The 19949-nt window shown below is 44.1% G+C and overlaps 1 protein-coding gene across 1 annotated transcript in view; it reads right to left on the bottom strand.

Moving 5' to 3' along the window:
- Positions 1 to 19949, bottom strand: part of LOC309398540 (syntaxin-binding protein 4-like) — a gene marked incomplete at its 5' end in the record, with an annotated part of 57955 nt that overhangs the window by 9609 nt on the left and 28397 nt on the right. Inside the window, 10 exons of the mRNA XM_081965505.1 lie at positions 100 to 288; positions 2867 to 2932; positions 4205 to 4297; positions 6868 to 6989; positions 8518 to 8614; positions 8956 to 9053; positions 11865 to 11937; positions 15055 to 15211; positions 17169 to 17275; positions 18305 to 18446. Of these exons, the coding sequence (XP_081821631.1) occupies positions 100 to 288; positions 2867 to 2932; positions 4205 to 4297; positions 6868 to 6989; positions 8518 to 8614; positions 8956 to 9053; positions 11865 to 11937; positions 15055 to 15211; positions 17169 to 17275; positions 18305 to 18446 (1144 nt within the window). The remainder of the gene's footprint in view (positions 1 to 99; positions 289 to 2866; positions 2933 to 4204; positions 4298 to 6867; positions 6990 to 8517; positions 8615 to 8955; positions 9054 to 11864; positions 11938 to 15054; positions 15212 to 17168; positions 17276 to 18304; positions 18447 to 19949) is intronic.

The raw sequence follows: 19949 nt of genomic DNA, 5'->3' as shown, positions 1-19949 counted from the left end.
GTTTAAAGAGAAACAGTTGAAGAAATTCAAGAAAATGCTGTTTGTAAATCAATACATCAGCAAGAGTAAGCCGTTAACTTCCACCTGCTTCGGCCTGACCTCTGCTTCCAAAAGCTCCTTGTTCTTCTTCCCCGTCAGCTGGGATTTCAGCTCCATGATCTCAGCTTCCAACAGGTGGATGACTTCTTCGTAATCCTGTTCCGCGCTCTGGGCTCGCCACCGGAAGACCTCTGCAGCTTGCAGCTTGTTCTGCAGACACTGGTTCTCTTGGAGGAAGCTCAACGCCTTCTAAGATTTGGGGAAGAGGAGAAAAAGAGATGGGAGAGGTCACGGTATGTGTGAGAATGACCTTGGGAGACAAGAGGAAGAGCTGCAGATTAGGCAACGGTTAAAATAAGAGGCAGTGGAGCCCCCAGAGGGAAAGCAGGTGAGGCAAACATCACACACAAGGGACTCTCCTGGTTTACTGGAAAGTAAAAACAAAGGAAGGGAAAGTAAGGCCTGCAAGATTCTGTTACTATAACCTTACAATAAGGGGGTGTGATGGCTCAGTGATTAAAGACACTGAGTATGTCAGCTGGAAAGTTTAACAGCCAGAGTTGGAGACCCGAGGGCCAGACAACAGTGTGAAAATATACGGTATATAAACAACTATGCGGTAATATATAAACAAATATGCAATAACATCACTCATATTATAACATCTATTATCTTCCATTATAGTTTCGATTATATAACTGTCAACAGAAATGTACTCCTCTGTTTTTCTTTCTCCTGTAAACCATATTTCATCTAATTCCGCTCCTCTAACCTAATCAATATCTGTCATTTAACCATTTATAAAATAGTTCCTATGTTATGAAATAATCGGAATCTTCTTTTCCTTTGATTTTTAGGGTTAACCTACCCATCTCTGCACATTTTTTCAATTGTAATATCATCTGCAAGGGTTTCCGGGTTTTTCCTAGCAGTTGTTAGGATGTGTAAAACCAGATACGTGTGGCCCTTATTGTCATTTCCTGGAAGCGTGCCCAACAAAAATGTCTTGGGTTTCAGATCTATGTGTTGTCTTATTATATTTTCCAGCTATGTGTGTATTTTCTTCCCGTATTTTTTTTTTTTTTTTTGCTTTAGTGCATGTCCACCACATATGGTAGTATGAGCCTAACGCTGGAGATATTTATCTGTAGGTTCTCCATCTTGGAAGGTTTTGAAGAGGAGACTCAACCACCTCTCATGGAGGGTTAAATTGGTTTTCCTGGACACTGTAGAAAGTTGTGGTCCTTTTCAATTCTACAATTCTGTGATACTTTCCTTCTCAATCTCTGCTATTAAAAGAGGGAGAAGGATGAGAGTGAGGATAAATCTTTGGAGGGGTGATGATCAGGGTAAATGTTTGGGAATGGTGGAAAGGAACATAGACATGTTTGACAGAAGCCATGAATCGAACGTGGCTGAAGAAAGAAAACTATTTAGAACTTGTAAACAAAATCACCATATATCCAATTCCCCTTCACGGAGTCTGAATTTGATGGTGGCTCTAGCTCCATCTGTCAGGAAGACGGGTAGTCCTCGAGTTACGACCAAAAGTGAGCTCCAAATACGGCATCTGTTGCTAAGCAAGGCAACTGCTAAGTGAGTTTTTTCCCCCCATTTTACAAATTCTGGGCCACTTCTTAACAGACTCACTGGAATTGTTAAGAGAATTGTGTGATCGTGTAAGTGAATCTGACTCGCCCGCGTTGACTTTGCTTGTTGGAATCCATTTGGGAAGGTTACAAAGAGTGATCATATGACCCCAGGACAACGCAACCGTCATAAGTACATACCAGTTGCCAAGCTCTTGAATTTTGATCAGGTGGCGAAGGGATGCTGCAACGGTTGTAAGTTTAAAAGCTGGCCCTAAGTCCCTTTATAATGCAATACAATAGTAGAATTGGAAGGGACCTTGGAGGTCTTCTAGTCCAACCCCCTGCCTAGGCAGGAAACCCTATACCGTTTCAGACAAATAGCTATCCAACATCTTCTTAAATAATTCCAGCTTTGGGGCATTCACAACTTCTGGAGGCAACTTCTGTTCCACTGATTCATTGTTCTGACTGTCAGGAAGTTTCTCCTCAATTCTAAGTTGCTTCTCTCCTTGATTAGTTTCTACCCATTGCTTCTTGTTCTACCCTCAGGTGCTTTGGAGAATAGTTTGACTCCCTCTTCTTTGTTGCAACCCCTGAGATATTGGAAGACTGCTATCATGTCTCCTCTAGTCCTTCTTTCTATTAAACTAGACATACCCAGTTCCTGCAACCGTTCTTCATATGTTTTAGTCTCCAGTCCCCTAATCCTCTTTGTTGCTCTTCTCTGCACTCTTTCTAGAGTCTCCACATCTTTTCTACATTGTGGTGACCAAAACTGAGTGCAGTATTCCAAGTGTGGCCTTACCAAGGCATGATAAAGTGGTATTAACACTTCACGTGATCTTGATTCTTTCCCTCTGTTGATGCGGCCTAGGACTGTGTTGGCTTTTTTGGCAGCTGCTGCACACTGCTGGCTCATATTTAAATGGTTGTCCACTAGGACTCCAAGATCCCTTTCACAGTTACTACTACTGATCAAGGTACCACCTATACTGTACCTGTGCATTCCATTTTTGTTGCCTAAATTTAGAACCTTACTCTTTTCACCATTGAATTGAACCTTTCTTTGGTTCCGTTGTGACTTCCAGCGGTCACTAAATGAATGGCTGTAAGTCAAGGACTGCCTGTACGTAAGAGTTCAAGCCTTGGGAGCTGTTGTCACCATCGTAAGCCTTAATTCTGTACATCTTCAGGTCAATGAAACAGAGGTGTGCAACCAGTCCCCCATCACTGACCTGGTTCAATTTGTGATGCTCGTCTTCCATAGACTTCTTATTGCTTTCCACCTCCTTCAGGAGAGACTGGGGAGGGGAGGGAGAGGAGAGGAGGGAGGGGAAGGGAGGAGGGGGGAAGGGTTACAGTGTCATCAATCCAGACAGTGCTTTTCTAAAATAGTAATCATCATAATCTCCATTCCAGTGGGCCTGTGACTGTATGTTCCTCAAACCATCTCAGAGTTTCGTAGCCTTGGCCATGGCGTCCTTAACTGTCAGCAAACCAGCTCATCCTGGCCATGGCAATGGAAAGTGGCCTTCTTGACATCATTTTAATAAAAGTCAAAAGGCTGACACCCGCACCATGGGTAAAATCAGCCAGGAAGCCTAGTCGGTAGGTCTGAGTTGATCATGGTCTTCTGCTCATCCCTGTCTTTTCCAGATAGATACAGAATCATAAAATAAAAAGGCTGGAAGGGATCTTGGAGGTCTTGGAGGCCAGGAAAGTAACTTGAGAAGACGTCTCAGACAATAGAATGGAATGAAGGAGCTGGAAGGGACCTTAGAGGTCTTCAGTTCCCCACCCCCACCCCGCTCAAGCAGGAGAACCTGTACTATCTCAGAAAAGTGACTGTCCAATCTCTTCTTAAAAGCTTCCAGTGATGGAACGCCCACGATTTCTGGAGGCCAGCTGTTCCACTGGTTAATTGTCCTCACTGCTAGGAAGTTTCTGCTTAATTCCAGGTTGCTTTTCTCTTTGGTTAGCTTCCATCCATTTTTCTTCTCTTGACTTTTGGTGCTTTGGAGAATAATTTGACCCCCTCTTCTCTGTGGCAGCCCCTCAAATATTGGAAGACTGCTATCATGTCCTCCAGTGGTTAGAATGCAGTATTGCAGGCTAACTCACTGCCAGGAGTTTGATCCTGACGGGCTAGTGTGCTGTAAAGCACTGTGAAGCAGTATATGTCTAAGTGCTATTGCTATTTTCTCCTTCCTTCCTTCCTTCCTTCCTTCCTTCCTTCCTTCCTTCCTTCCTTCCTTCCTTCCATCCATCCATCCATCCATCCATCCATCCATCCATCCATGGTGCAAAGAGGTTAGAATGCAGTATTGCAGGCTAACTCTGTCAGCAGTTCAAATCTCACCAGGCTCAAGGTTGACTTAGCCATCCCTCCTTCCAAGGTTGGCAAAATGAGAACCCAGATTGTTGGGGGCAAGCGGCTGACTCTGTAAACTGCTTAGAGAGGGCTGTAAAGCACTGTGAAGTGGTATATAAGTCTAAGTGCTGTTGCTATTGCTATTATGCCAATGACCATCATCAACTTACATCAAATTAAGCCTTCTGATTGACAGCCTTACCTTCAGCCTCTGGACCTCCTCCTGTAACAACCCCATTTCCAGATGTAGGTTATCCAGCTTCTCGCTCTCATTGGAACTGAGGGAGTCAGACATCTGCAAAGAGAGGTTGGTCCAGTCAAGAATGCTGATGAGCAATCCAAACCTACCTGCGAGATTCCCAAATCTGTTTTGGTGTGCTCAGAGCATTGATCAAGCAGAGTCGCTATGCAAAAATAAATCACGTGATGAAGCACTAAGCCAGCTAGAGAATTTTGCAACCCAGGAGGGCTCCTGAAATTATGGGGAGAGAGAGAGAGAGAGAGAGAGAGAGAGAGAGAGAGAGAGAGAGAGAGAGAGAGAGAGAGAGAGAGAGAGAGAGAGATCTGCTGATATGTCAATGGAGATTCTCAGTCATCCAGGTCATGGTTGTCCCAAAGGTGTTTTTTTCAAAAGGCAACTGGACTTCCTTGTGTTGTTTTAAAAAAAAAAACATTTTGCTTCTCATCCAAGAAGCTTCTTCAGTTCCTCCACCATTCAGCCAGAACCGAAGAAGCTTCTTGGATGAGACATGAAATGTCTTCAAGGAAACACAAAGTCCAGTTGCCTTTAGAAAAAAGCACCTTTGGCATCTGCTGATACGAATTCTCTATTTTCAAAGTGGCAATGGTGGTTTTGTGTACAGCTACTCTCAGTCTCGCTAGCTCTAACTAAGTGATATAAATCATACCCAAGTACACAGTAGTTCTTGACTTACAACCGGTCACTTAGCAACTGTTCAAAGTTACGATAACGTAAAGGTAAAGGTTCCCCTCGCATATGTGTGCTAGTCGTTCCCAACTCTAGGGGGCGGTGCTCATCTCCGTTTCAAAGCCGAAGAGGCAGCGCTGTCCGAAGACGTCTCCGTGGTCATGTGGCCGTCATGACTAAACACCGAAAGCTCACGGAACGCTGTTCCCTTCCCACCAAAGGTGGCTCCTATTTTTCTACTTGCATTTTTACCTGCTTTCAAACTGCTAGGTTGGCAGAAGCTGGGACAAGTCATGGGAGCTCACTCTGTTACACGGTGCTAGGGATTCGAACCGCTGAACTGCCAACCTTTCTGATCGACAAGCTCAGCGTCTTAGCCCCTGAGCCACCAAGTCCCCTAAAATTATGAACCCCCCCCCCCAAAAAAAAGTACTTAGGACCAGATTCAAAATTCAAAACCCCACGATCACATGATTGCATTTGGAGTGTTCAGTAACAGACCCACATTGATGTTCATTTTTAGCATCCTGAAATCATGTGACTACAATTTATGATGTTTTTTTCCCCCCCATTGGGGCTCCAAGCCATTTGACAGAACCAGAAGATCAGAAAGGTGAGACGTGATCTCACCACAGGGGGTAAAATGTTCCAAAGAGCAGGAGCCGCAGCAGAGACGGACTTTGTCTTGGATCCCGCTAGCCGGAATTCCTTGACTGATGGGATCCACAATATATCCCTCTGCTGGTGTCGTTAGGGTGGGTGGGCCAGTCCCAATCGATCAATCAGAATAGAGCCGAAAGGGACCTTGGAGGTCTTCTAGTCCAGCCCTCTGCTCAAGCAGGAGAAGCTATACCATTTCAGACAGGTGCCTGTCCAGTCTCCTCTTAAAAGCCTCCAGTGATGAAGCACCCACGACTTCTGGAGGCAAGTTGTTCCACTGGTTAATTGCCCTCACTGTTAGGAAGTTTTTCTTTAATTCAAGGTTGCTTCTTTCCTTGCTTAGGGTCCATCCATTGTTTCTTGTCTTGTCTTCTGGTGCTTTGGGAAATAAATTGACACCCCCTCTTCTATGTGACAGCCCCTCAAATACTAGAACACTGCTATCAGGTCCTCCTTAGTCCATCCATTAGCCCTGAGTCTGACTACAACATATGAAGAATGGCTGTAGGATTTCGATTTGGCTAATCTAAAGAAAAGAATAATGAGGGGCAACATGGTAGCAGTGTCCCAGTATTTGAGGGGCTGTCACAAAGAAGAGGGGCCCAAATTATTCTCCAAAGCACCAAAAAGCAGGACAAGAAACAATGGTTGGAAACTAATCAAAAAGAGAAGCAACCTGGAATTAAGGTGAAACTTCCTAACCGTGAATTAACCAGTGGAACAGCTTGCCTTAAGAAATCATGGGCGCTCCATCACTGGAGGCCTTTAAGAAGAAACTGGACTTATCTGAAATAGTACAGGTTCTCCTGCTTGAGGAGGGGGCTGGACTAGAAGACCTCCAAGGTCCCTTCCAGCTCTATTCTATTCTATTTTTCTCTAGGCTAGCCATACCCAAATTCTGCAGCCGTTCTTCATATGTTTTTGTCTCCACGCCCTTAATCATCCTAGTTGCTCTTCTCTGGAACTTTTTCCAAAGTCTCAACATCTTTTTTTTTCTGTAATATGATGACCAAAACTGGATGCAGTATTCCAGGTGTGGCCTTACTAAGGCTTTATATAGCAGTACTAATTCTTCATGTGATTTTGATTCTACGTCTTTGTTTACACAACCAAGGATCATGTTTAAGGGATCGTCCATTTGGATTGTCCCTTCTGGGGTAAGCTGATTCAACAAGTAACCTGGACACGTGCCATGCAAGGCTTCAAAGGTAATCACCAACAATCCAAGTAAACACATCAGAAGAGGGCAATACAACTTTGGGTAGTTCAACACTGACCGGAGAATGGAAAGCAGATGTGTCCAGCAGAGTAGCCATCTCAAGAGGACTGAAAAGTGCAGAATTTGAATGGAGATCTGTGTCTTCTTCTGGAAGCAAGTCCTTGAGAACGTGGAGGAAATCTGGGTTCAAAAAGAAAGGAGGGGCTCAGACAAACCCAGAAAGGCTGGTGACATGGTTTCAATTTAGCAGAAAGTTTGGAAAACGTCATCTCCTCTCATAGAAATGCTAAAGAATGGAATAGGATAGAATAGAGTAGACTAGAGTAGACTAGACTAGATTAGCCTAGACTACACTAGAGTAGAGCAGAATATGGAATACGGAATAGGGAATAGGGAATACGGAATAGAATAGAATAGAATAGAATAGAATAGAATAGAATAGAATAGAAATAAGAGTAGAGTAGAATAGAGTAGAAAAGAATAGAAATAAGAGTAGAGGAGAGTAGAATAGAATAGAAGAATAGAATAGAACAGAACAGAATTGACAATACAGAATAGAGTAGAGTAGAATGGAGTGGAGTAGAGTAGAATAGAGTAGAATAGAATAGAATACATAATACAGAATACAGAATATGGAATGGAATAGAATAGAATAGAATAGAATAGAATAACAGAGTTGGAAGGGACCTTGGAGGTCTTCTAGTCCAACCCCCTGCTTAGGCAGGATACCCTGCACCACTTCAGACAAATGGTTATCCAACAACATCTTAAAAACTACCACTTTAATTCAGGAGAATTACCTCCCCAAGTAGCCATTAGAGGGAGGCCTTGCTCAACTTCTCGGTCATTGTTGACAGAAGCAATCTTGGGACCGACTCTTCTTTTTCTTCCTAACCTAACGCTCACCCAGAAATCAGGAAGAACTCTCCAAAAATTATGTCCCGTCTTCTAATTAAAGGCATCTCTCCTGAAACTTGTTTTCCACCACCAAGTAGCCTCTGTCAACATAGCATCCAGCTTTCCCACTCTCAGAGCTGTACCCCAACCATATGGCACAGCTGTTGCTTATACTAACTGGGGATTAAGAGAGTCAAAGTCCATTAGATTGGTGGGGTTCATTTAAGGAAGGCCGCAAGAAAGGTAAAAATAAATTCACAAATAAAAAACCAAATGAAGAGCCGAAGGTCTAGAGCAGGGCGACTTTAAGACTTGTGGCCTTGACCAAGGGTCGGCAACCTTAAACACTCAAAGAGCCACAAAGGTCCTAAATGGAAGCCCCCTGTTCAATTCTGGAGCTGACCGGAAGTTCAGTTCCCCCACCATAGAGTCTCCTCCTAGTGCGGCATCCTTTTTCCTCTACCTGTCCTAACCGAAAGCCCAATCAATTGTGGGGTTGACCGGCGATCGGGAGCTGCAGCAGAGGGATGAGAGAGCCACATGTGGCTCCAGAGCCATGGATTGCTGACCCCTGGCCTAGACAACAGTCCAATAAATGAAATCTGAGTCTGCAGGAGAGATGAGGGTGGAGAAAGCATCTCAAAGGGGGGCCTCTCTAGGAAGGACTAGTCTTAGACCTGCAAGATTGAGGTTACCCCTTTTAGGCAGTCGAGACATGAAACATAACCAGGAATACTAGCTCTATCTCATCTATAGGATTACATTAAGAGAATCTTGAATGCTTAAAGTATCTCTACGTTTTTTTTCTTACCTCCATAGGCTACTGTGCCTTGGGAGTCAGTTGTCAGTCTCTGCCGTAGCTGCCTTTTCTTCTCTTCGCTCATATCGAGGTTTAAGTACTGTAACATCTGGAAGTCCAAAAAAACAGACAGTAAGAAAAACGATACAAATGAAAATCCAATCCATAATATATATATATATATATATATATATATATATATATATATATATATATATATATATATATATATATATATATATATATATATATATATATACATACATACATACATACATACATACATACATACATACATACATACATATATATATATATATATATATATATATATATGCTGGTTTTGTTGTATTCGGGTCTTTTCCCATGTAAGGTTGAGATTGTCTTTGCAACGTTTCAGCAGGATCTCACCTTTAATTTGTCTGGAATGGCCTGTTGGGTTGGACTTACCAATTCAAGTTTGCCATCCTTGAGACGAACGTGAGGGTCCAGGGGTACTTTAGGCTTGGGAGTTGATGATGATTCTTGGCTTGAAGGAGAAGCAGGAGCTGTAAGGAAGAGAAAGAATGGACAGAGCCAGCCAACTAGATACATCAAGCCTAATGAACAGAAGGACTAGCGGTGACATGATAGCAGTCTTTCAGTACTTGAGGGGCCATGACAAAAAAGAGGGGGCCAACCTATTGTCTAAAGCACCCAGGTATTGTGGCCCTCCAAAGCTGGGAGCATATTCGGACAGTGAGGAGGTTGGGGAGGAACATGGGCCAATCCTGGAGTCTGGGGAAGGCTCTGATGAGGGCTCTGTGTCGGAGGCAGAGAGGGGGCCAGGGCATCCGACAGTTATCAGCTGCCTTCAGAGTCGGAGATCACTGGGGCAGAAGAACAGCTGGAGCCTATTCCTGATGTGCGCATGCACAGAGCTGCCAGGGGAAGGGAACAGTTAAGGAACAAGGGCCAACTTGGGAGTCAAGGCACAGGTGGACGGTAAATGGCCCCTCCCAGAGGGAATAAAGAGGAGCGAAAGGGGAGGGGACTTTGCAGGAGACAATTAGTTCGCTTAATTGGTTCGTGACTCTCCGAGACTCCTTGCCAAGTTTTGCAGATATCAGCCTGGCAGCTCTCCAAGCCAGAGAAGGTCTGTGACTGTAAATCCTCCCTTGAAAGTCTTTGCTGGATGTGAATGAGCAGAATTCACAGTCAATTAATAAAAGGAGTTTTTGTCGGGACAAGGAGTTAGCTTCATGCCCTTGGGAAGCCTAAGTCAGAACATCAAGGGTAGGGCAAGAAGTAACAAATAAAAGATTAGCAAAGAGAAAGCCAACCTAGAATTCAGGAGATCGTTCCTGACAGTGAAACAATTAATCTGTGGAACATTTTGCCTCCAAATTTTTGGATCTTCCATCACTAGAAGTTTTCAAGAAAAGTTTGGAGAGCCATCTGTCAGGGTGGTATGGGGACTCTTGTTTGAGCAGGAGATTGTACCCTAGAAGGTTCCTTCTAGCCCCATTGTTCTATGATTCCAACTTTTCTTTCCTCAGGTACCACCAAAAAGAACTTTGGAAAAGTACTAGGGGCAAAAGAAGACTGGAAAATGGTTGTGCCCAAGATAAAAATATGACTGTGTCCAAAGTAAAAAAAAAACAAAACATTTTACCTTTAAACCTCATCAACGTTCATATTTTTTTCATCCCATCTGTCCCACAGAACCCAGTTCTTCCATTCTTACTATTAAGGTGTTCAGCAACAGTTGATAGCAGTTGAAGACAATCTGGGCTTCAGGGAAATCTTTAGGAAGGGACCTCCAGTTATGCAGTCTACAGAATCCCAAACTTTTTCCCCAGAACAATTTTGGAAGGTAGGTTGACCCAGGAACGAGTATCTGTCCAAAGACACCCAGTAAAATGTCTATGGTTGAAGGAGAGAGGGGAGGGCTGCAACTTGGATCTCACCATTCTTGGTCCAGCACTGTCACCAATACACCATGATGGGTCTTTAAGCTTTTGGACCACAGGGAATCACAATCACAGGCAATCACAATCTTCTCTGCACACTGGAAAGAGTGCAGAGAAGAGCAACAAAGATGATTAGGCAGCTGGAGGCTTAAACATATGAAAAACTGCTGCGGGAACTGGATTTCTCTAGTGAAAAGAAGAACTAGGGGAGATATAATAGCAGTGTTCCAATATTTGAGAGGCTCCTACAAAGACGAGGGGGTGAAACTGTTTCCCAAAGCACCAAACATCACAGATTAATAGAGTTGGAAGGAACCTTGTAGGTCATCTAGTTCAACCCCCCCTCCAAACACAAACAGGAGACCAATCACATTTCTGACAGTCTCTTCTTGAAATCTTCCAGGGATGAAATTCCCACAACTTCCAAAGACAACTTCTGTTCCATTGGTTGGTTGCTCTCACTGTCAGAAAATTTCTCCTTATTTTCAGGTTGAATCTCTTCTTGGTAAGTTTCCATCCATTGTTCCTTGTCTGCCCTTTGGGTGCTTTGGAAAATAGTTTGACCCCCTCCTCTCTGTGGCAGCCCCTCAAATATTGGACGACTGCTATCCTGTCTCCCCTGGTCCTTCTCTTCACTAGACTAGCCAGGCCCAGTTCCTGCAATTGTTCATCGTATGTTTTATCCTCCGGTCCCTAAATCATCTCTGCATTCTTTCTAGAGTCTCAACATGGTGTGGTGACCAAAACTGGATGCAGTATTCTAGGTGTGGTCTTACTAAGGCTTTATAGAGTGGTATTAGTACCTCCCTTGATCTTGATTGTATCCCTTAATGCAATTTAGGATTGCATTGCCTTTTTTGGCTGCCGCTGCACAGTTAGCTCCTATTTAGCTGGTTGTCCACTAAGACTCCAAGATCCCTCACACAGTTACGGCTATTGAGCCTGGTTTCACCCAGTTTATATGTGTACTTTTGGGTTTTATTTTTACCTAAGTGTAGGAGTTTACTTTTCTCTACATTGAATTTCGTTTTGTTAGATAGGGCCAATGTATATAAATCCCAGGAAAACATTTGAGTAGATTTCCATTATAGTCAGGATGGGAACTAACCAAGGAGAGAAGGAACCTAGAACTAAGGAGAAGTTTCCTAGTGGAGAAAGCAATCAAAGAACGGAATAGCTTTGGCTTCGGAAGTTGTGGGTGATCCATCACTGGAGGCTTTCAAAAAGGGACTGGACATTTGTCTGGAATGGGATAGGGTCTCGTGCTCAAGCAGGAGATCTTCTGAGATCCCTTCCAACTTTATCATTCCATGTACTACGTTCTAATAATGGTCTCATGAGCTGGCATTCAAGAAGCTTTCATGTCCTACTATAATCCCTCCTAATCCCGGGGCAAAATGACTTTACCAGAAGTTATGCACTCTGGTGGGCAGACATCCGGAGATGAAGAAGGCACAGTAAAGTGGCTGTTGTGTCTGTTCTGGAAAAAAAATGGAAAAATGCAGGAGGAGAAAATTAATCAGGAAAGAAATAACGGAATGCAAAAAAACCAAAAACGAATAAAGAACTTTCCTCTGGATGTCCCAACGGTGCTTTTTCAAGAGGCAACTGGACTTTCCTTGGTTTTCCCTTGAAGATCTTTTTCCAACTGCCAACTTATGCTTGCTTATTCTTTGTGTCAACTCTGAAGTGAACCTGGCTGAAGCCCCCTTGTGCTGCCTCATAGTTGCCACGAAGCCAGAGAAGGGGAAGGGAGGGGGGGGGGAAGTAGATAGCTGGTCAAAACAAAATGCTTCCTTATGGGAACCAAGGTCATCGAAACAGGTGGCCGTTGAAAGTGGAGAAGTGCGTGCCTTCCATCTTCGTTGGACAATGTGACCTGTGACATTCAAGGGGTGGGGGGAGTTTGATTCTTTTAATTAGGTGAAAACCGCTGGAATTGCCAGAGTTGGTTTTCACCGGCTGTGCCGATATGATGTCTCCCATAAACATATTCTTTGAGGAATCTACAGTACCTGCCTTGGAGTTCTGCTTTTAATGAGTGCATTGCAGAGATGGCATTCTGCCAGTTCGACCCAGTTTGCGTGAACCGGTAGTAGCGGCAGTGGTGAGAGGCTCCGCCCACCTGCCTAGACATCATCCCGGATGCTGTGCGCATGAAGGTAAGAGGATTTCATGCCTGTTGCATTACTCAGAACGCTGACACTTTGCTGCTATGTGGTGACAGACTGTGGGGGGGGGGGGAATGAAGGAGGGAACGTTTGGGGAAATGAAAGGAAGTGGTAACTGGTTGTTTGCATTCCTCTCGCTAAAAGGACACAGGCAGAAAAACCCATACTCCCTCACACTGACGGTGTTACGCAGTTGGGCAATGAAATGTCTGCAAACCAAGAACCAGGTTTTGAGAGCATCAAGGACTCATCAAATACTAAATCTGGCCCCAAACCTACTCAAATGTTCTGAAGTCATCCAAAATCAGCCAGATTCTGCAAGGCAGCTTGGGATCCCACGAGATTCAGGGGGGAAAAGTAGTTTTCCTAAGACACAACTGGAAGTGTAGCCGGGCGTGGCTTTTTCCGAAGCACCTTGAGGTTAGATTTGGATTAAGGTTAGTCATGCTGAGAAATTCTTCACCTCTTCACCTCTGTCTCCTGGCGCGTTTGGGCTTTGCAACGCTGCAGTCTGTTAATCTGCTCTGAAGACGTTTTAAAACTATTATTATTATTATCCTGCATCTCTGGCCATGTAAATCCTGTTGATACCTTTTCTGCCTTGCTCTCAAATTAGATGGGTTCAAAGGCTAGATAGGAACGCACTGATTAAATAGATCTGCGTGTTTCCCTTGCAGAGCCTCACTCTCTCTCTCACACACACACCACAAGGAATGACTGTCGGGTCTGCAGCCATCTTTTCTTTTGGATCTCAGGCCTGCCACACTCTCTATTATTCTACTATGCATTTTCTATTGTGGGAACATGGGAGTGCAGGGGGTTGTACGTAGTGAGATGCGATGTAGCCATAACAAAATCCTTTCTAGAAAGCCAAGGTCATCCTTTGTCTCTGCACCTCTGCACCTGACCGGAACTGGAGGGGTGGAAGATTGGACCATGGGATGGGACTTGTGGGCATGGGGGGGCAAGATCTTGAACTTTCAACTGGGTGGGGAAAACCAGGAAGCTTTCAGATTCGGGTTTTCCCAGATGTGCCAACGTGGCTCTCTTCATAAATTGAAACTCTGAGCAATAATTTCCCTTGGACTCTGATTTACTTTTGGATGCTCTTTGGGACCCTGACAAAGACTATGATTAAGAATCTAGTGGTCTGTGGGGCAATCAGCTTTTTCCATAGTGGTATCCTGGTTCCAAAACTCCTACAAGAAAATAGTCAGTCAAGCAGGCTGGCTGAGCATAAAATAAGCCTATTACAACCGTTATGTAACTGTAATGGATCAAATGTGTTTACAAACATGCACAAAATGAGGAAGGTTAACACATCTCCAAGTTCCTTAACTCTTCTTCCCTGTCGGTTTGCCAACTTCGGCTTGGCGCCTCGCTAAAGGACTGGGGGAGATGGGAATGAGCAATAATCCTACATGCAGCTTGTGTGGGAATTTGGGAGGGGGAAAAGGCAGATTAACATGAGACCGGTTCGTGCCCAGGTGTCTTCAAGGCCATTTGCCCTGAGGGTGGAAAGTTACCAGCCAAACACCTCAGTGTTCCCAAAACATCTCAGCAATATTACATTGTCTGGCTTTGGATTGGTCATGGGGGAGGCCCAGGAATGAAGGAAAGAAATAGTTTTGTATTGATTCCACCTGACTGTACTTCAACCAGCATCTCTTAGTAAAAGTACCTTTCACTTCAACTGAATGGAGTCGAGGGTTTTCCTTCCCTGAGGGATCAGATTGGGGCAGGTCTGACACTAATGCAGAGGTTCTCAACTTTGGCAACTTTAAGATGGGTGGACTTCAATTCCCAGAATTCCTCAGCCAGTATTCTACCTTCATTTAATTATCCTGGGGAATCTCAATGGACACTTTCATATCTGAACGCCAGGTGTGGGAATGAGAGGTAAAGCTATGTAAAGGCATGTGTAGGAAATTACCATGATCTCAGTAGCTGGTTATCTTGGAAACCTACAAGCTCACCTAATTAGCAGAACCAGATGCGGGAATAAGGGAAAGGTGATGCACAGCTGTTATCTTTTAGCCCACTATCTCACCAGAGCAGGAGTTAACCTTGGCCTGAATAGCATTCTTGATTCACTAGGGAAGAAATGGGGGAGTGAACCGAAAGCAATGTGTTGTTGCTCTGTGCTTTGCTTGTAAAAACTTTATAAAAGCCAAATAAACTCTGCGAGAGAGCAGACAGATATTTTGGACACAAATTGCGTGATTGATTTCTGAAACCTACAACCAGGGAGTGTTTAACTAAAGTCATCTTGTAGCAGGCATCTCAGAAGAATGCTTGCTTTCCACCATTGGGAAGAGAGTGGAGGGGGGGGAGAGAAAGTGTGAAGATGGCCAACTTTGAGAGTGAAGAACTTCAGTAGATGAATGAAAACCAGGAGTGGGACTTATCAGGAGTGGAACTCTTACCTCTGGGGATCTCACGTGGACCTTCCACCTCCTGGGAGGAGCCATGCTGTTATCTCCCAATCTTGTGGGCATTGAGTGAGCACCATTGTTTGCACAGTGTCCTGGATGAAGTTGTCCTCTTCCTGGAATGAAGGCCACTTCTGTGTTTCCTTCATGCCTTGCAAAAGAAAAGAGCAGCGAGATGAGCAGCATATAAATTAAAATATTTTTTTTTCAAAATTCACACTGTGTATATAATAATAAAAAGTAATAATTGATTAAATGAATAGGTGACCTGACTTTAGCCAAATTTTGTACCATTTCTGGACAGAAAACTAATAAGGTATGTTAGGCATATTTCATGACCACATGCCGTTTACATGCATTGTGCAACCACATCATGGAATCAGGATGAGTTCCAGCCCTCTGCCTCATAGCACATTGTGGTTAATGTTTTGGTCAGGAAGTATAAATAAAGATGATACCATCAACTCTTCAAGATAAGCCAAGTCAACCTTGCAGGAATTCCAAGAATGGTACTTTATTGTTCTAGATGCAGTGATAGAATCTTGAAACTCATCCAAGTTTCTCCCTGCCCCGTTTTATACCAAACCAAATCAAGGCAGGCTTATTTTGAGTTTCTTTTTCGTGGTTCCGCCTATCTCTGTATAAATCTCTGTGTAATCTCTGTCTAAACTACACCCAAGTCCCGTCTTCATGGCTCATTCTCTCGTTTTCCTAGGTAAAGGTAAAGTTTCCCCTTGCACATATGTACTAGTCGTTCCCAACTCTAGGGGATGGTGCTCATCTCCATTTCAAAGCCGAGGAGCCAGCGCTGTCCGAAGACATCTCTGTGGTCATGTGGCCGGCATGACTAAACGCAGAAGCCACATGGAACGCTGTTACCTTCCCACCAAAGGTGGTTCCCATTTTTCTACTTGCATTTTTACATGCTTTCGAACTGTTAGGTTGGCAGAAGCTGGGACAAGTTAAGGGAGCTCACTCCATTATGCAGCGCTAGGGATTCAAACCACCAAACTGCTGACCTTTCTGATGAACAAACTCAGCGTCTTAGCCACTGAGCCACTGTGTCACTCTCATTTCCCTAGATCAGCTCTAAATACCTTTAGACATATCTATTCCAACTCTATTTCAGACGTTGTGTTCAAAGCCTACAAGGAGCCAGTTTGGTATAGTGGTTAAGACACCAGGCTGTGAGGCTGTGAATTCAAGTTCTGCTTTAGCCAAGAAAGCCAGCTGGGATATTTTAGACCAAGCACCAGGAGACTGTGAGTTATAGTCCTGCCTTGGGCATGAAAGCTGTTATGACCAAGGCTTCCCGAGAGCATGAAGCAAACTCCTTGTCCCAACAAAAACCCCTTTTATTAATTGACTGTGAATTCTGCTCCTTCACATCCAGCAAAGTCTTTCAAGGGAGGATTTACAGTCACAGACCTTATCTGGCTTGGAGAGCTGCCAGGCCGATATCTGCAAAAGTTGGCCAGGAGTCTCGGAGAATCACGAACCAATTAAGCAAACTAATTGTGTCCTGCAAACTCCACTCCCCTTTTGCTCCTCTTTTATTTCCTCTGGGAGGGGCCATTCATCATCCACCTGTGGCCTTACTCCCAAGTCAACCCCTGTTCTTTAGCTGTTCCCTTCATCTGGCAACTCTGCGCATGTGCACACTGGGAACAGGCTCCAGCTGTTCCTCTGCCCCACTGCTGTTTGACTCTGAAGGCAGCTGATAACTGGCATATGGCCCTGGCCCCCTCTCTGCCTCCGACACAAAGCCCTCATCAGAGCCTTCCCCAGACTCCAGGACTGGCCCATGTTCCTCCCCAGCCTCCTCACTGTCCGAATCTGCTGCCAGCTTCGCAGGCTGCTGGCAGGGCACAACAAAAGCCAGCTGGGAGACTTTAGACCAATCACCAGGAGACTGGGAGTTCTAGTCCCACTTTAGGCATGAAAGCCATCTGGGTCCATCTCTCTCAGCCCAACCCATGTCGCAGGGTTGTTGTGGGGAACATAGGAGGAGGAAGGATGTGTTGTAGATGTTCACCACCTTGAGTTATTTGTAGAAACAATAAAGGCGGGCTATGAATAAATAAATCAACTCCAAAGCAACACTTTACCTGAACAAATTCTTTGCAACTATCCTTTTAGCCTCCTCGTGTGTAGCACCCACCAATGAGTCTTTATTGATAGCAATTAGCTGGTCTCCGACTTGCAGGCACCCATCCTAAAGAATGTAGAGAGACAAATAACAGTGGGAAAAATCAAGCTTTCTGGCCCAGGAGAGATACGAGCAGTCTTGTTTCTTCCATTTTCCTTCCTGACAAAGTTCTTTCTTCCAACCAGAACACATGGAAGGAAAATCTCTGGCTTTGTTCAAGATAGAAATAGCGATATCACTTAGACTTATCTACCACTTCACAGTGCTTTTAAAGCCCTACCTAAGCGGTTTACAGAGTCAGCATGTTGCTGATTTGAGCTGCCAAATTGCAGTCAGCCGGCAGCCGGCAGTCAGCAGAAGTAGCTTGCAGTATTGCATTCTAACCATTGCACCACCACAGCTCATAGTACAAGAAACACCAGATAGAATATATAGAATATATAGTGCATTCTAACCACTGTATTAACAAGAAAGAGAACGAGAAAGGGAATTAAGAGAGGAAGGGAGGGAGGGAGGGAGGGAGGGAGGGAGGGAGGGAGGGAGGAAGGAAGGAAGGAAGGAAGGAAGGAAGGAAGGAAGGAAAAGAGCAATAGCAATCGCACTTAGACTTATATACCACTTTATAGTACTTCCCAGTCCTCTCTAAGCATTTTACAGAGTCAGCCTCTTGCCCCCAACAATCTGGCTTCTCAGATGGAAGGCTGAGTCAAACTTGAGCCGTTGAGACTCAAACTGCTGCAGCCGGCAGTCAGGGGTGTCAAACTCCCAAATTGCAGGCATCTGGCAATAGCATTAGCACTTAGCAATAGCAACAGCACTTAGTAATAGCACTTAGATTTACATATCGCTTTGCATTGCTTCAGCCCTCTCTAAGTGGTTTAAAGAGTCAGCCTCTTGCCCCCAACAATCTGGGTCCTCATTTTACCCACCTCGGAAGGATGGAAGGATGAGTCATCCTTGAACCAGTGAGAATCGAACTGCTGGCAGCTGGCAGTCAGTAGAACTAGTAGCCTGCAGTACTGCATTCCAACCACTGCACCACCCTGGCTCAAAGAGCATCATATATCACTGAAATCCTTCAAGTATTCGTCATACCTTATTGCAGTCCCCTTCCTGTTGAACGTCATGGACGTAAACCATTGGTCCATCTGATCGGTTGGCTCCTCCAGCGATGGTTAAACCCAAGTCAGAAAACTTTCTTATGGAGATGCTTTGGATGCCAGATCCAATGGAACAGCTATGAATAAATAAGGTGTTTAGAGGAAGTTAGCAAAACACTCAGAAAGGAACTAAATGCATCTATTCTCTTTCAGAAGAGACTGGACAACCATTTGTCTGAAATGGTGTAGTTTCCTGCCTGAGCAGGGGGTTGGACTAGAAGACCTTTAAGGTCCCTTCCAGCTAATAGAATTCACACTGGAACTATTTCTCTCGGGAATTATAAACAAGAAATACAGCAAGGGGGTCATCTTTTTAACTCTACGTATTATCCCGGCAGCAAGAATGGTCTTTGCCCAAAATTGGAAAAACAGGGGAACTCCACACGAAGGGGAAATAATTAGGAAAATCTTGATCTGCGCTGAAATGGATAAATTGACATGGGAATTGAAAAATAAAGATGAATCAGAATATTATAAGATTTGGGATACATTTTATTGATGGTTAAAAGGGAAGGACCAAAATGGGCATGAGCCAAGATTCATATAATGAAGACTAGAATTATGTATGAAATGATAAATGTACAAGATAAACACAAACCAACACAGCTGGAAATAGGTTACTTATTTCCTTTTTGTAAATACAATATGGATCAAATGTTAAAAAACAGGGTGGCTAGCAGGGCTGGGTTCCTGCCAGTTCTAGCCTCTCTTAAAGAAGAGGTTCCACAAATCTACAGTGCCATTTAGAACCGGTTCCAGCTCCCTCCCCCCTCCCATCCGTACATCATCAAGATGAAGAGCGAGAGGAGGAATTCTGGGAGTTGAAGTCCACAAGTCTTAAAGCTGTCAAGTTTGAACACCCCTGGGGTTATTTCCTAAAGGGTTAGGGGTGCAAGGGTCTTGTAACTTGACAGCTTTAAGATTTGCGTGCTTCAATGCCAAAGTTCCTGAGCCAACATGACTGGACGAGGAATTCTGGGAGTTGAAATCCACAAGTCTTAAAGGTGTCAAGTTTGACACCCCCCTGGGGGTTTTTTCTAAAGGGTTAGGGGTGTGAGCGTCTTGTAACTTGACAGCTTTAAGACTTGCATGCTTCAAATGCCAGAGTTTCTGAGGAAACATTTTGGTTGCTAAGCAAGAGCGTTGTTAAGTGAGTTTCACCACATTTTACAAGTTGGCCACACCCACCCAGTCACATGGCCAGCAAGCCACTCCCACAAAGCAGGGCACACCTACAGAGGAGGTTCTAAAAAAAATTGAAAACCACCACTGGTGGCTACAATGTACAACTTGATATCTTAGCATGTATGGCATAGATTCTGCAAGGAGGATTTACACTGTGCCCAACGTTTTAATTTATGTTTAATAAAAAAACTTAATAATAATAATTACAAAAAAGGTCCCTTCCAACTATGTTGTTATTATTCAAAGGACACATTTTGGGAAATGTACCCCCATGCGCAGGTAATCCTTGACTTACCACCAGTCATTCCACGACCGTTTGAAGTTACCACGACACTGTAAAAAGTGACTTGTGTAAGTGTGATTTTTCACACTTACAACTATTGTCCCAGGATCAC

This window comes from Natrix helvetica, assembly GCF_964273705.1.
Source record: "Natrix helvetica genome assembly, chromosome: 13".
Lineage (NCBI taxonomy): Eukaryota > Metazoa > Chordata > Lepidosauria > Squamata > Natricidae > Natrix > Natrix helvetica.
The sequence above is the reverse complement of the archived record's forward strand: the minus strand, read 5'-3'. Positions and strand labels throughout refer to the sequence as shown.